The sequence below is a fragment of the Martes martes genome, assembly GCF_963455335.1.
Source record: "Martes martes genome assembly, chromosome: 12".
NCBI lineage: Eukaryota > Metazoa > Chordata > Mammalia > Carnivora > Mustelidae > Martes > Martes martes.
Genome location: NC_137900.1, coordinates 29131125 through 29146908, shown reverse-complemented (window position 1 = coordinate 29146908; position 15784 = coordinate 29131125). Strand labels below are relative to the sequence as shown.

At 46.1% G+C, this 15784-nt stretch overlaps 2 protein-coding genes across 3 annotated transcripts; one reads left to right on the top strand and one right to left on the bottom strand.

The window, feature by feature from the left end:
• Positions 1–3424: 3424 nt before the first annotated feature.
• On the bottom strand, positions 3425–9539 carry LOC308352786 (procathepsin L-like). Of its 2 annotated transcripts, none has more exons than XM_080819160.1 (8): positions 8951–9539; positions 8431–8566; positions 8017–8139; positions 7769–7915; positions 7364–7588; positions 5882–6044; positions 5089–5206; positions 3425–3941 (listed from the first exon to the last, which is right to left on the bottom strand). In XM_080819160.1, exons 2-8 carry the CDS (start codon positions 8554–8556, stop codon positions 3842–3844), a joined length of 1002 nt encoding a protein of 333 aa, XP_080675286.1. In that variant the 5' UTR covers positions 8557–8566; positions 8951–9539; the 3' UTR covers positions 3425–3841. The 2 variants fall into 2 exon arrangements, with proteins under 2 accessions (XP_080675286.1, XP_080675287.1); XM_080819161.1 differs by having other exon boundaries at positions 8756–8990.
• Positions 6330–7108, top strand: LOC308352945 (ubiquitin-conjugating enzyme E2 variant 1-like; the record flags this gene model as incomplete). Its single annotated transcript, XM_080819484.1, has 2 exons — positions 6330–6344; positions 6788–7108. 2 exons carry the CDS (start codon positions 6330–6332, stop codon positions 7106–7108), a joined length of 336 nt encoding a protein of 111 aa, XP_080675610.1.
• Positions 9540–15784: the final 6245 nt, after the last annotated feature.

Sequence of the window (15784 nt, the reverse complement as noted above, 5' to 3'; positions counted from 1 at the left end):
CAGTAAGGGAGATGTATCAAAATTCAGTTGCGCTATAAATCCAGCTAAGATTAAAAGTCAGATAGTTTTGTTCAGGTAAGCTAGGGGTTTAGGCCCTTCTCTGATGTTAGCAGAAATTCAACGTGTCACAATCTCTTTTGTAAACAATAGTCAAGAGGCATAAAAAAATGCCTCTTGTGATTCTCCTTAAAGATGTGAGCCTACGGAAAGAGCAGAGAACACAAAATTACTTGCCTAAGGGCTCCTTTCCAGTGTTAATCTCAGTAGTAACATTCTTTAAAATGTTTCAAGGTCTAACAACTGGAAAAAAGTCAAGCAAGCCATACCAATCAAATTATGTAGCCATTTCAATATATTGATAATGTGTTTAAAATCATGGGGATTTGGGTCCGGTCATGACAGGCGGAAACAGCAGGCAGAAATGTCATGGGTGCAGGATGAACTGTGTGAAATCCACACACCCCAAATTCTACATTGAATTCTGCTTACCAAAGTGTCACTCCTGCTGTATCTTAGGGTGGTTTTCCGATTTTTGTACTACATTTCTCCATAGACAGAGGCTTACCCTCTTTATAGAACCGGAAGGTGTCCAGGCTCGCACGGAGAGCAGCAGAGACGGTCCCCACAGCTGCCCCCACCAGCACAAGGGACTCCCCTGCTGAGACAGGAGCACCGGACCCGTGCCGCTGGCAGCAGGACGCTCGGGTCTGTATGTGCAGGGTCCGACCTTTCAGAGGGAAAGGGGAAGAGACGTGATCACTACCACCCACCTCCTGGGGAGCACGAGTTCAAGACAGCTTACAGGTAAGTGATTTCCAAGCCACGTTTGTTGTAAAGCATCCCAGGAGCTGAAATGCTGTTGGTTGTTTTGAAATTGAAAAACTACCTTGTATGTGTTCAATGAATTATTCAGGGTCTACGTGTCCTTAAGAACTGGTTCAATCCAGAGAAATTTGTACTCTGTATGGAATGTTATGCATGTCTCCCTGTAACATAGAAATAAAAACAGCCGTGTGGTCACCACCGAGGCAGAGAACTATTCTTGGCTCGTCTGGGTTAATGACAGTTCTGACAGTTTGCAGCTCTAGGGTCCACCATTTAAATTGCAAATGTTAAATACGGCATCTGTGTTCTTCAAAAGCATGTGACTCTGGGAGCAGAGCTGGACTGATGGCACGTGAGGAGCTCCACTTACCCCTGGACAATATGGATAGGATTCCTCTGAGTCCAGGCCTCCATTGTTCAGAACATGCTGGAAGGTGTAATTCATCAGGCCACCGCGGCAGCCCTCACTGCCTTGAGACCAAGAACAGTCCAGCAGGTTCTGCTCGCTCAGTGACACAAGTTTGCCTGTTTTCCGGAACCTGTGTCCTTTGAGGGCACCGACTACACTAAAAACCCAGACAGAAGCACACTGACCCTGAAACCAAATTAGAAAGCTCTCATTCTGGGGGCACCTGGGTGGCTCAGTGGGTTAAAGCCTCTGCCTTTGGCTCAGGTGATGATCCCAGGGTCCTGGGATTGAGCCCGACATGGGGCTCTCTGCTCAGCAGGGAGCCTGCTTCCCTTCCCCTCTCTCTGCCTGCCTCTCTGCCTACTTGTGATCTCTGTCTGTCAAATAAATAAGTAAAATCTTTAAAAAAAAGAAAGAAAGAAAGCTCTCATTCTAAACGGAAATGAAACTAAAAATGTAGCGAAATCTAATTACGTGATTTCTTTTTCCCCAAAGAAGGGCAACAGGCATGAGAAAGATATGCAGGAAAGTGGGAGTTGGTGGGCGGGTCTCTGAGATGGTCTGTGCATCAGTCTGAATTCTCCAGAGACACAGAGCAAATAGGATTCAAGCCCCCTCAGCCACACAACCTCACAGACCCACAGACCCACACCCCACGCCACAGCCTTGAGGCAGAGGTCCTTCTTCCCCCAGAAACCCCAGGTTTGCTCCTAAGACAGCCAACTGATCGGTGAGGCTGGAAGGGTTCAGGACACACTCCCCCAGAATGTACCACGTGGGCGTACGGGTTATTTTCAGCTGAGGGCACTTGAGAAGTAGAGGAGGGAAGCAGAAAGGGCTCTCTGACAACCTCCTTCCGAAAGCAGGTGATAGCATTTCCCACGAGAAAGGGGTTCTCTCCCCTGAGAAAGGAGACAGTAAGAGAACATTCTGATCACCAGAGTCTGGGAGTCCACACCCAACCACCATCTGTGCAAACCACTTCCCACGCAAACCTCATCTTCCACTCCTTCTGCCTCCTGCCCCCACAGGGGTCTCCTCGTCCTTCCCCAAAACTTACTGCCCTTTGTCTTGTCATTTCTCTACAAATGGTCGATTCTTGTCTGGAAGGTCTAGTCTCTTCTGGCTCTGGTCACCTCTTTGGGGGCTTCCTTCGCTCATGAAGGCTTCCAGGTGCATATAAAAACCCAATAAAACTTGTATGCTTTTTATCTGTGAATCTACCTTGTTTCTGTTTAACTCTTGGTCCAGGCCAGAGATCCCAGGAGGGTGGAGGAGAACTTCCTACCCCCACATGCCTGCCCACATTATTGAGAGAAATCTTTATTTAAACCCTGTTGGCTGATTGTAACTACAATGTTAATGACTTCTACCTAGGGACTTCAAAGCAAACTCCAGGATAGTGTCCGATCAGAGAGCTGGGCACTCTGGATGCCCTCACCGGTCTGCTACCTCCGAGGCCCCAGCTCTGTTGCTGAAGCCTGGACTCATGTCTGGGGGCTAACCCCTCAGCCCTTTGGGCCCAAGACTCTGTGTCTGGTCCTTCCTTATCTGCCCACACTAGCAAGTGGGGAAGAGGCATTCGCAGCAGGCTCTGGGCCATCCGTTTTGTAGCTCCCCTGGGTTATAGCTATCTGGGGTCCAATGACCTTGATCTCTAATGCATTTCTCTACTATTGAAATCCTATGTGTGCGTGTTCACTGTTTGAAAATGCGAAGTCTTTTCCTTGTTAAGATAATGTACCTTTGTCTCTATCGATCATTGGTCCCATTTTGCTTCATTCCAGGGTTGGGTCAGACACAGCCAAAGGGCAGCTGTCATAAGATGTGCGTAGTCGCAACTACAAGAACCAGAGGCCACCCAGTATTCTCATAATGGACCACTGGCACATGCGGTTATGTCTTTAGAGCCCTGTCAAAAATAAAACCATGGGCTCAACATGGCATCTCTTAGGTAAAGGTCCCAAGTTAATAAACCAAGACTTAACACCTAAGTTAACTGCAGTTTCAACCTCTTCCCTGCTACAATATGACCATTACCAGGTGATAATGGGAACATGCTGGTCTGCACCAGGACACATACTGAGGGACCCTTTCTGGTCCCTGAAGGACAACGACTTTGCTAACAGATTCTTTGCTAATACTTTCCTTTTTCTCCTCCCTCTCTACCTGTACAAGCCTTTCTTTTTTGGTAGCTCTTGGAGTTCTTCTCTACTTGCTAGATATATGGGAAGCTGCCTGATTCATGAATCCTTTATTAAACCAATTAGATCTTTGTAATTTATTTGTTTTTTTGTTATTTAACAGCCTGAGTCTATAAGTTAATTATATTAAAAACTTCCCCCACTTCTACTTTGAAGTGGTTTTATTTTAAAAGGTATAACTTTACATATCAGTACGAGATATAAAAATTCAAAATCTATTAAACAAGTCAACCACACAAAGCTGTCCAAAGCAGCAATTGAAGAAATCACAAAATCAGATCACAGGTTAGATCTCCAGTGGCTTGAGTGTTTCATTCCACACAATGAGGTGTGATCACTTGTAAGAGAAAATTCCTCTTCTGCGTGTTCAGTCCCCAGACGAGGTCTTCTTCATGCTCTCATCTCACACAATAGGAAAGCTGGCTGCGGTGGCGATTCCACAGTGGTTGTCCCGGTCCTTGGCCATCAGAATGTAGCCCTGCGTGCCCCAGTCTGTGCCCCAGCTGGAAGAGGACAGCGTTTGCCAATTATTCCAGAGGAACAAACACATTTCCCTTCATGAGCCATCACACACGACACTGAGCAGGGCAGGACAGGGCCAGGACAGATTCAGGAAGAATCCAAGAGGCCATTCCTGTCCCTGTTTGAGTTCTAACCCAGCTCAGAATTCTACTCCCGAACCTTTCATAGACTTTCATAGAACCTTTCCCATAGACTACAAAGTGAGAGACCCCAAAATGCTTGGGGTCAGATGTGTTTAGAAATTAAAATAAAGGGGGCACCTGGGTGGCTCAGTCAGTTAAGTGTCTGCCTTCAGCTCAGGTCATGATCCAGGGTCCTGGGATTGAGCCCGGCATTGGGCTCCTTGCACAGCAGAGAGTCTGCTTCTCCCTCTCCCTCTGCCTGCCTCTCTGCCTACTTGTGCTCTCTATCTCTCTGTCAAATAAATAAATACAATCTTTTTTAAAAAATTAAACAACGAAAAAAGAGAAATTTTAAAAAATTTTCAATTTAGAAATGCAAGGGTACCAAAACTTTAACAGGACCCCCCAGCTTGAGACAGTACCTCACTGTGGTTGTCTCATGAATATGCCTGTGTTCCCCCTACATGGGATAAACACTTCTGGGATTTCAGAAGTGTGTTCAAGGGTTGGGGGACCGGCCTCCAAACACTGATTCCAAAAAGGATTTCCTTTTCAACTTTAAAGATAAGTATTTTTGGTTTTTTAAAAAAAGTCTATTTCTTATTCCATTATAGATCACTTAGTTTTGTCTTTTTCTTTTACAGAAATGTATAGTATATTCATTATATATTTTTTTAAAAAGATTTTATTTATTTATTTGACAGACAGAGATTAGAAGTAGGCAGAGAGGCAGGCAGAGAGAGAGGGGGAAGCAGGCTCCCTGCCGAGCAGAGAGCCGGATGCGGGGCTTGATCCCAGGATCCTGGGATCATGACCTGAGCCGAAGGCAGAGGCTTTAACCCACTGAGCCACCCAGGTGCCCCTATTCATTATATTTTTAAAACAATTTTTTTTATTAAGTAAACACTACCCCCGACGTGGGAATTGAACTCATGGCCTCGAGATCAAGAGAGACATGCTCTACCAACTGAGCCAGCTGGCCGCCCCTATTTTTGGCTTTTTATACCTGTTCTTGACAATCCAATATTTTTGCTTCTCTGAGTCTTCTCCTTGAGAGCCGTAGCCCACCACCAGAATACCGTGATCCAAGTCTTCACTGCTGCAATCTGGATCGTAATAAATGCCTGGAGAAGAGAGATTCAGGGCTGGGGTGACGCTCTCCGGGAACGTGTGACAGTAACCCAGCCTATCCACCACAACCAACAGGAGGCATTTCAAAGTTCAGTTAAATGACATAACCCCAGGTAAGATTTAAAAATCAGAATGATTTATTGATTTACTTTTAGCTAGGCTAGGGATTTAGGCCTTCATCTAATACCAGTAGAAAGACAAATTGGCACAGTCTCTTTCGTAAACACTTTGTCAAGAAACATAGACGAGCACTCATCGACACCTTGTGGTTCGACTTTGAGCACATCAGCTTAAGGAAACACAGCCCAGAGCACAAAATTACTTGAGCTGAGGGGTTCTTGCCAGTTTCAATAACAGTAGTAAAATTCTTTGGAATGTTTCAAGGTCTAACAGTTAGAAAAAAATGAAAGTAAATTAAGGTAGACCAGTTGAATTATGTAGCCATTTAAATATATTTATGATGTATGTGAAGCCACGGGGATATGGGTCAAGTCATGGCAGATGGAAACAATGGGCACAAAAATTACATGTGCAGAAAAACACAGCTCTGTTAAATCCCCACCCTCCAAAATTCCACATTGACTTCTACATACCAGAGTCAATGTTATGGTATGTAATGGTGGTTTTCCCATTTTTCTGCCTAAATTTCTACATGAACAGATGCTTACCCTTATGATAGAACTGGAAGGTACCCAGGCTTGCATCGATCGCAGCAGAGATGGGCCCCACAGTGGCCACTGCCAGTTTAAGGGACTCCTCCTCCGGATGGATGTCCATGAAGCCGGTGTCATTGGCGGCGGATTGCTCAGGCTTGTATTTGCAGGATTCATCCTTTCAAAGGGACAGGGGAAGAGACTTGATCACTACCATCCACCTCCTGGGGAACATGAGTTCAAGACACTTTGTAGCTCAATGTTTCCCAAGTCAAGTTTGTTAGGAAGTATCCTAGGAGCCGAAACGCTATTGGCTGTTTTGAAATTGAAACATTAGTCAGTGTGTACTTCATGAGACACTCTCAGTCTACCTGTCCATAAGAAGCTTTTCATTTTGGAGAAATCTGTACTATATATAGAATTGTATCAAATGGCCCCATAACACAGAAATAGGAAGAGTTGCATGGTCACCATCAAGGCACAGAAAAAAAAATATATATATATATATGTATATATATGTATATATATATGTGTGTGTATATATATGTATATATATATAAAATCGTAAAAAATATATATACATATATATACGTATATGTATATATACACGTATATATATGTGTGTGTATATATATATTTAGGATTTTATTTATTTATTTGACAGAGAGAGAGACAGCGAGAGAGGGAACACAAGCAGGGGGAGTGGGAGAGGGAGAAGCAGGCTTCCTGCCGAGCCCAGGACCCTGGGATCATGACCTGAGCCAAAGGCAGACACTTTAACGACTGAGCCAGCCAGGCGCCCCTGGCTAATATAGTTTAATGACAGTTCTGACACTTTGCTGCTGTAGAGTCTACAACATAAACGGTGAGTATGAAATGTGATATCTGTTTTCTCTGAATGTGTTCAATGCTAAAAAGCAGAGCTGGAGGAGCGACAGTGACGCAAGATGGCAGCCACCACGGGCTCAGACAATTTATGAAAACCGAATATACAGCCTTAAAATAGAATGTGGACCTAAATACCCAGAAGCACCCAGCTTTGTAAGATTTGTAACAAAAATTAATATGAATGGAGTTAATAGTTCTAATGGAGTGGTGGACCCAAGAGCCATATCAGTGCTAGCAAAATGGCAGAATTCATATAGCATCAAAGTTGTCCTGCAAGAGCTCCGGCGCCTGATGATGTCTAAAGAAAACATGAAACTCCCTCAGCCGCCTGAAGGACAGTGTTACAGCAATTAATCAAAAAGAGAAACCACAGGCCCTCCCCCCCTCCCCCATTCGATTTAAGCAGTCATTTTCCACAGTAGTACATTTTCTAGATACATCTTGTAGACCTCAAAGTACTGGAAAGGAAGCTCCCATTCAAAGGCAATTTATCTTAAGATACTGTAAACGATACTAATTTTTTGTCCATTTGAAATATAGAAGTTGTGCTATAACCAAAAAAAAAAAAAAAAAGCAGAGCTGGAATGACAGGTAAGGAGCACTACTTACCTGTGCACAGTACGGGTAAGATTCCTCCGAGTCCAGGCCTCCGTTGTCCTTCACATACTGAAAGGCGTAATCCATCAGGCCACCGTTGCAGCCCTCGTTGCCTTCCGCCTGAGAGCAGTCCACCAGGTTCTGCTCGCTCAGTGACACCAGCCTGCCGGTTTTCCGGAACATCTGTCCTTCGAGGGCTCCAGTTGCGCTAAAAGCCCAACAAGAACCACACAGACCCTGAAACCAAATAAAAAAATTCTCAGTCTACAAAACAAATATCAAGATTTGACAGCAGCCCACCGATCCAGAAACTCTTTTAAAACATCATGAGCTGCACACTTTTCTCAGCTGACCACAGCTAGGACACCGATTCCTTTCACCTTCCTCCTGAGGGTGACCTGCAGAGTACTGTCCCACCTGATTCTTCACGGGGGTCACGTAGCCTTTCTTTCTCCAGTCCACAGATGAGGGGGTCTCAGCAAAGGGAGGTGCTTGGAACAAGTTCCCCTCCTTGCGCTTCTGGCTTTTAAGGCCATTCATCACCTGCTTGAATTCTTCATTGGTCTTCAAGAAAAAGGAAGTAGAATGTTGACAAGCAGCAGATTTTTTGGCAAAGCACCGAGGAGGGGACAAATGAAACGTTCAGCAGCCCAGGCCATACTCACCAGGTCACCAAAGGCATTCATTGCCATCTCGAAGCTGTGTTTCCCTTGGCTGTACTCCTGGTTGTGCTGTTCAATCACTTTCAGATTCTTCTCCCACACTGCTCTCCTCCATCCTTCTTCATTCTGCAGAAAAACAAATAAACTATCATCTTTATTTATATTTAAAACCAGCTCACCTGCACCAAGTGGATGTGCTCACAGAGGGGAGCAGAGACCTTGACAGGGGCTGGGCTGATGCTCCTGGAGCTGCTCTCCAGCAACCACACAGCAGGACATCTGTCCCCATCCTGTGACGCATGGTGCCCTGCTTCCTGCCTGGGTACCAGTGGCCTCCAGAAGCTACTCCCCGCTGTGAACTCCCACCAGTATAGAACATTCCCTGGGGTCTCAGTGGACAGCTCAGATGTTACCAACCTCGTCATACAGTTTCCCGTGTGCCGCCTTCCACTGGGACCAGCGCACATCTAAGCTCTGATCGAGTTTTGGAGCAGCTGAGACTATTCCCAGGCAAAGCGCAGCCAGGAAGAGAGAAGGATGCATGTTTCAAAACCTAGGAAGAAAAGAAATGAGTTTCTGATTAGACCAAACCAATCTAAAAAGCCATCCTCCTTCCTTCTGAGATGTAAGGCCACCAAGGTGGAGTACAAACACGGACTCCATCCTCCCAAGGGCTTCCACGGGGCTGCGGAGGAAGGCTGCGGGTGTGGGATGGGAAGGGGCCTGCCGCCCTGTGACCCGCCTGCCACTTCCAGGGAACTTGCGTCTCAGCGCAGGGAGGGGCGGGCCCTGACAGCGAGGCGTCAAGGGAATCAGGCTGCCCTGTCCGGAAGGGTCAAATCCATGGTCAGCGCCTCCTGGAAGCCCCGAACCCTCACTGCCAAGGCAGGCAGCCCCGCGGGTGGCCCCCTGCTCAGGTTCGGCACGAGAAGACCACCTGTGGCCAGCGGCGCGAGCCAGTGCAGCTGCGCAGTCTCGATCACAGATGCGTGTCCTGAGTTCCAGAAGGCCGGGCAGTGGGGTGAAGCCAAGCTTTTAGGGCCGGGATCCGGCCAGGTCAGCCCCGCCCCCAACGCCTGCTCAGGCTGCGAGAGGCTGAGTCAGCCTGTGGGCGGGGCCTCTGCGCCCCGGAGCTCCGCGAAGCTGGGACAAGCTGGGCAAGCCTGCCTGGGGGAGCTGGGGGAGGCGAGCCGGGGGACCAGAGACCGGACTGAGAAGGGAGTCCGGTCCCTCCCTAGGGACCCGGATCAACTCATCGGCAGGAATTTATGTGTTGGCAGGTGGTTCACGAAAAGAGGCCCACAGGGAGCCCCAAGTGGGTTTCCAGCGTGACCCTGCCGATCCTCTAGTCCTAGAGTCTGGTTAAAATCTCCCCGCGGGCTGAGAACAGGATAATCTAGTCTCAGTAGTTCCTGTTTATTCCAAGCGAAGATGGGGCAGCTGGAGGAAGTAGAGCCCACGGGGAAAAGTGTTATCGTGGTTTCAGGATGGGATGCCTCCGGGTTATGGAAAAATCTGGAGAGGACTGGAAATCTCCAAAGAGCGAATGTGCTGGGCAAGGCTCAAGCGCTTTCAAGGAACGGGACGGACAGGAGGGTGTCCAGGGGAGGTGTGGCATTTTGTAATGTTCCTGTGGTGACTCTCTGGGCAGTTTCTTTTTACCCTCTTATGCCTTTCTCAAAACTGACAGAAACGTGTTATTTACAGAGAAATCTGGCTTAATAAAAAGAAAAAAGGCGGGACATAGAAACTGCTTTTTCCTCCCCACTCTGCATTATGGGTTATCATGGGCCTCAGTATCCAATGTGCTTTTCTTCAGATTTAAAAGAAATCTGTCTTACTCACCTTTTACTTCAATGATGATTACTTTAATTTACATTGAATGTCAGGATTTAAATGACAGTTTGTGAAAATATCTTAAATGGAGGAAAACATACAAGATATAGAAATATTAATTGATATCATTAAAAATTTAAGGAACACAAACCGGAAGCATTGTCACTCTTTGGGGAATGTGGTAGCATTTTCAGCAGAATTGAAACTGAGAGTATATTTGACTGAACTGACTCCTAGTATCAGGGCAAGCCAACATTACTCAGGGCTTCTGTTTGGCCGGGGTTGGGGGGGGGTCGGGTAGAGTAAGGGGCAGAAATGCATTTGTACTTTTAATTTGATTAATAATGACTCAACTGTGGGAGGAAGATCAAATCTTTTCTCCCTGACATGGGGTCTGAGGGACAGGCCCTGCTGCTCCCTCCTGCCTGGGGCATGTGGATAGGGCTTTCTCCTCACACTGAAACAGCCCTGAAGGGCCACTGCTGAGCCTTCCCACTGCCATCAGCTTTCTCCATCTGACCATCTCATTTATGCTCCCTAGTGCTTCAGCAGTTCTGTTCTGAGTGGGTAATAGACACATTCAAAAACCTTTCTAGAACATCACCAATAATCCATGGATGACATTAAAACTAAGCTAGCCGTATTTTTATTTTTATTTATTTGTTTATTTATTTATATTATTATTTTTTAAAAGAATTTATTATTTGACAGAGAAAGACACAGCGAGAGAGGGAACACAAGCAGTGGGAATGGGAGCGGGAGAAGTAGGCTCCCCGCCAAGCAGGGAGCCTGATTTGGGGCTCGATCCCAGGATCCTGGGATCCTGACCCGAGCTAAATCAGACACCCAATGACTGAGCCACCCAGGCACCCCAAGCTAGCCATGTTTTTAAGAGAAAGTAATATTTTGGGCAAAAAATTTCCATTTGAGGCTAGAGTTAGTTTTTCCCTCTTGAAAAACATTTTCCCCCTTGAAAAACATGTTTTCTACTTAATTCAGAATTTTTCAGATTTGTAACAGCTTGAGTTGATGAGTCTAGCCTGAAAAGTATTAAAGAAGGAAAAAGGAAATCTTACAGAAGTTTTGACACAAAGTACTTCTGCAATGCAACAAGGCATCCCCACTTTTGTAGGAGCTACAGAGTTGGCTGGATTCCACGGCCCAGAGACGACTGGCCCTAATAGTTCAATGAAATACAAGAAAATGTAAATGATCTGTCATTCCAGCATTATGCCTCCGTTCCTTAGGTCTGCAGGGGAGATAGTGTTCATTCATTGAATAAATATTTATTTAGACCATTCAGGTATCAGGTGAGTGATGAACATGATGCTTGGCTGGCAAGACACAGGTACACAGAGAAATATTTACTAATTCAGGCCACTGATTTTAAGACAACATCGTTTTTGGTTCAAATGTTGATACTGCCACTCAACAGTCATGTAACTTGGGCAAGACACTTTCACCTTGTAGGGTCTATAGTCTCACATGTCAAAGGGGATTGAAAATGCCCATTTCTAAGGGGGTATGGTAAGAATTATAGAGGATAAGTTATATAGTGGGTAGTATATAGTCCCTAGCATGAAGCTACTATTATTATTCTCAATGATGTCCTGGAATTTAAAAGAGCTCTTATCATCAAATCACCCTTGTTTGATCATGTCTTACGATGTATCAGTGATGGTTTTAGAATATCAGACAATCCAGACATAATAGGACAGACAGCAAGCCCTTCAGGTCTGGAGAGGGCTGAGCCCCTTGGGGTTGTAGGACCCGGCCGAGATGGACAGAGGAATTTGAACACGAGACCACAGATACCCAGCTGAAGCCATTCCAACACACTGCCTCATGGGTGCTCTGGGCTCAAGGTTGGATGGAGAGTCAAGGACTAAGGTCCTTGGAGTCTCTCAACCAAACCAGCTTCCATCATCATGGCTTTATGCCCTGAGTTTCCCTGCTTGTTGAGTGCCTCACTGTGTACGATGTTCTGAAATTGGTCGTCTCTGGGCAGATTTTTGGACAAAATGCTCTGCTGAGTCCAGGCGTTGCCTTGGAGAACCTTGCTCATGGGTGATCCATCTGGAAAGCTGGTGTTCTTCCCCCTTTTCTCTTGTATCTCAGAAACATGATATGCAAGCCCAAAATGACTTTGTAGATATCTAGCGGATTCACTCTCCAGTTGGTCCTGGCAAACTGGACTTGCCAGCAAGCATGAGTGAACAGTTGCCTTAAACTTTCAGTTTCTAGATCCTGACCTATTCACACTCTATGTGGTTTGTTGTAAATATACAGAGTATGTGAATGTGTAATTATCAAATGGGACAATTAACCAATCCAGTTTACCTGGCTCATGAGCAACGATGCCACACATTCCCATGTTGTGTTCCTGGGGATGGGACAATAACCAAGAGGCTGCACCCCTTCCCCTGGCCCCCACAAGGTCATTACCCTAGGTACAGTCCCTAACCCTTTGCCACTATGTCCATTTAAACATTTCTGGGAAGTTCTTCCTGGGCTCTATGACTGTGCACTGACTTCTGGGAAGATCCTCTCTTCTCCCTGTAGGAACAACCAACCTCTTCCCCAGCAGAAGATCCCCATGCTTGAGTTATTTCTTCTAGAGCAGGTCCTAGGGCAGGGTGGCAGGGCTGTGGGGAGACTATATCTGATGCTGAGGGAGCTCTGTAGCCACCCGCAGGCCTGTGTCATATGTGATGTGAGGGGAGTGAGATTTTTTGAAATGTCAGTGTTCATTTCTTATTTGTATTTCTTTTCTAGGAACATGTACCTTCTGTGGCCAGGGACATCCTTATCTCATAAATGATCAGAATTTTAACAATAGGAATGCAAGAGGAGAGAGTCATTGTTCGGCACTTGACATCCCAATTAGAATTCCTGAGTCCAGGAGGCCCCTGAAAACCAAGCTTTAAAGAGAGAGAAGAAGATTTCCTAATCCTAGGGCCCAATCTGAAAACCTCACATAAGGTCATTGCATGCAGGAATTAGTCCTTTGCCTAGTGGAGTGGGAGGAAGAGGGGGGAAAGTGTGTCCCTAACACAGGGAGAGGGGAACGGCCTGCTTCACTTATGCCTATGCCCATGTGTGGCCGGTGGGCTCTGGAAGATTCCCAGCACAGCCTTTGGCAAGGAGGGGTGCAGGTCATGTATTTGAAATGACCAAGACTAGCAAACACAGACTGCTACTAAGACCCCAGGACACTTGCACAGCCATGGGAAGGAGAAGAGACTTCTTAAAGAATGAAAGAGGCTAGATTTTGCATGAGTGGTTCCAAGTCGGATTTATTTTAAGAAAAATAAAGGAATATGATAGTTCTCGATAGTATGGATAGTAATTACACCGAACGGCAGAGTTAGAGTCATGGCTGAAGCTGAAAGGGACTCATTATTTCCCAGAAAGTGAAAGGAAATGAATAGGGTTGCTGGAATGTGGGAAATAAAGGTTATAGCTTCTCCTTAGGCCATTCCTCTAATTCCAGTTGAATCATCTTAAGTTCAAGGCCTTCTTAGCTGCTAACAGGATGAAGGTTGACAAACATAAAAAGAAAATGTTACAGTCTCTCTAATGGTTTAAGACATTTTTGTCTTATCAGCCATGTGTGTTTAGCCTTGGGTGTCTGCGTCCTGGCTGGGGAACTCCTTTCCCACACCCGACTCTCTTCTATCTGACTTTTGTGCACTCCTGTTGCAAAGGGAACTATTCTCAGCTGCTGTCCTGTAATTTGCATAGTGGAGTGCTCAGTGAGCTCAGAGGAATCCAAGAAGTCTGGGCACAAATGTGACCCTGGCTGTTCCAGCTGGTGTTACTAGAATGCTCAAGGGTAGGTGCCAGTGATCACCTATACGGGAGGGGAGCCGGCCCCAGGAGCACAGGGCTTGGGTTGAACACAGGTGAAATGCGACCCCCCAGTCCCCTCCTCCAGGCACCATGGGACAGTGTACATAGTACACAAGCATCAGCAGGGGCCAGCCAGGAAATATACTGCTGCAGGGAAGGTACACAGCCTGTTCCTCCTCTGTTTGCTCGGAGTTTAGGATCAAAGACAGGCGGAGCTGAAGATCCCAGCTGGCTGGCCACACTCACGTGACAGGGCCAGAGGGCTGGACATGCCTTGTCCTCCCACTCAGGTGTCACTCAGGTGGCCAGGATGAAAGGATAACTTTCATTATCTGTTGACTTTCTTGTATGCAACCCGCTCTTGATGCAGCCACAGGTATCCATTGCCTTTGGAGGTGTTGGGATTAGTAAAAGGGAGACAGTAAGAAAAAGAGTCACATGTTCAGTCTGTAACTTTCAAAACAAGATTTTTTAAGCCCCTGGCTTTCAATACAAGGCCAGGCTTTATAGAAAGAGATGCACTGTCCTAATTGTCAAAAAGCTCATGAAGGCTGGGCCAGGCACCTAAGGTGTCCTGACTCGAGATCATCTTGTCTTAAGGAAATTTTTAAAACTTAGCAAGCAACATAAATACTGTTTTAACGAATGTGTATACCGCTACTGTGGATGAGAAATCCAGGTTTCCATGTAACCTGGAGGCTGGACAGGATGGGAAGTTCACGTTCAAGTGTCAGCACATTTATGAGTTAAAGCCTACTCTTCCTATCTCCGTCCCTGGGTCTGCTGGAGCAGAGACTCGCTGACCCCAGTGTTTCATGACAGGGCCATGGTCTGATTCCAGCTTTCCTGGAGTCAGGAAACCGTGACCGTGTTTCCCAAGCAGCCAGAATCACAGTGCTTCCCAAAGCGACGCCCTGCCTGTTTCTGGAACACGGGTGAGTTTTGTAGTGTCAGGGGATGGAGTCCACAGGCCACGATATATTTCATGGGAAGGGGCCTGTGCGGCTTGCCGTCTATTTCTATACACAGCTTCTGCACAAACTAAACAATAATGAATTGAGAGCCACACTGCCTACAACAATCTGGTCACTAGTCTTGTGAACTGGAGGAAAAAAAGGATCACTGGACCATTTTTTTTTTTAGGTTAAATTATTCAATAAAAAGAAATATCCATTATTCTAAGATCATTTTTAAAACTCTGCTCTTTCTCTTCTTCATGGCATTACGATGTTTTAAAAATGTGTTTTGCAATGTTGGTGACAACAGCAGGCCGCTGTTGCTTTTTCTGAGTGGTCTTACTTGGGAAAACAAAGTGTCGTTCTCCCATGTTCTTTATGAAATCTTACTTCTCCATGAAAATCCCAAAGTGTGGGAGCCACTGGGACACAGTAGGGCTTCTCAGGGTTTAAGAGGCAGTAGAAGAGAAGCTCGTCTCCCTTGGAAAAGAGCTTCAGGCTCCAGATTCTGGAGGCAAAAGAGTAGTAAAATTTATTTTTATTTCTTATTTTCAGAACAGCATTCCTACCAAAATGATGAATGAAAACTAATCAAGCCTGAAGTCCACTTGTTTCCATTTTATGAGGGATAAGTTAGATGTCACCAGATAAAGCCACAAATCAGAACGTTCCATACGATAACCCATTCTGTGTGGTGGCCCCGTGGCTGGGTATCCTGTCCATGGAAGGGTCTTCAGTGGGGTCCTCTCTATTTACAGCCTATGTTGACGGGTAAGTTCCCCCGGTAGTTTCCCAGGGCCAAGGTGGGCAGGTCCCGGCTGGATGGCTGGCTCTCGGGCACGAGGTTGTGAGGACGCTGGAGAAGTGGGAACCTGAGCCAGGAGGCAGGGGAGCCTCATGCAGAGAAGAACCCAGAATCCTAGTGTGGCTGCAGCCCCAGTGAGGGGATCCTGCAGCGGAACTCGGCCCCTCCAATCAGGCAGACAAGGACACAGACCACCACAGACTGGTTCATGGTGTTGTCAGTTCAGTGAGAATTCTGATGAGTCACTAAATGAGTCACTAACTTCCACATGTCGGGAAACCCTACAGCTTACATACATACAAAAAAAAAAAAAAATAATAAT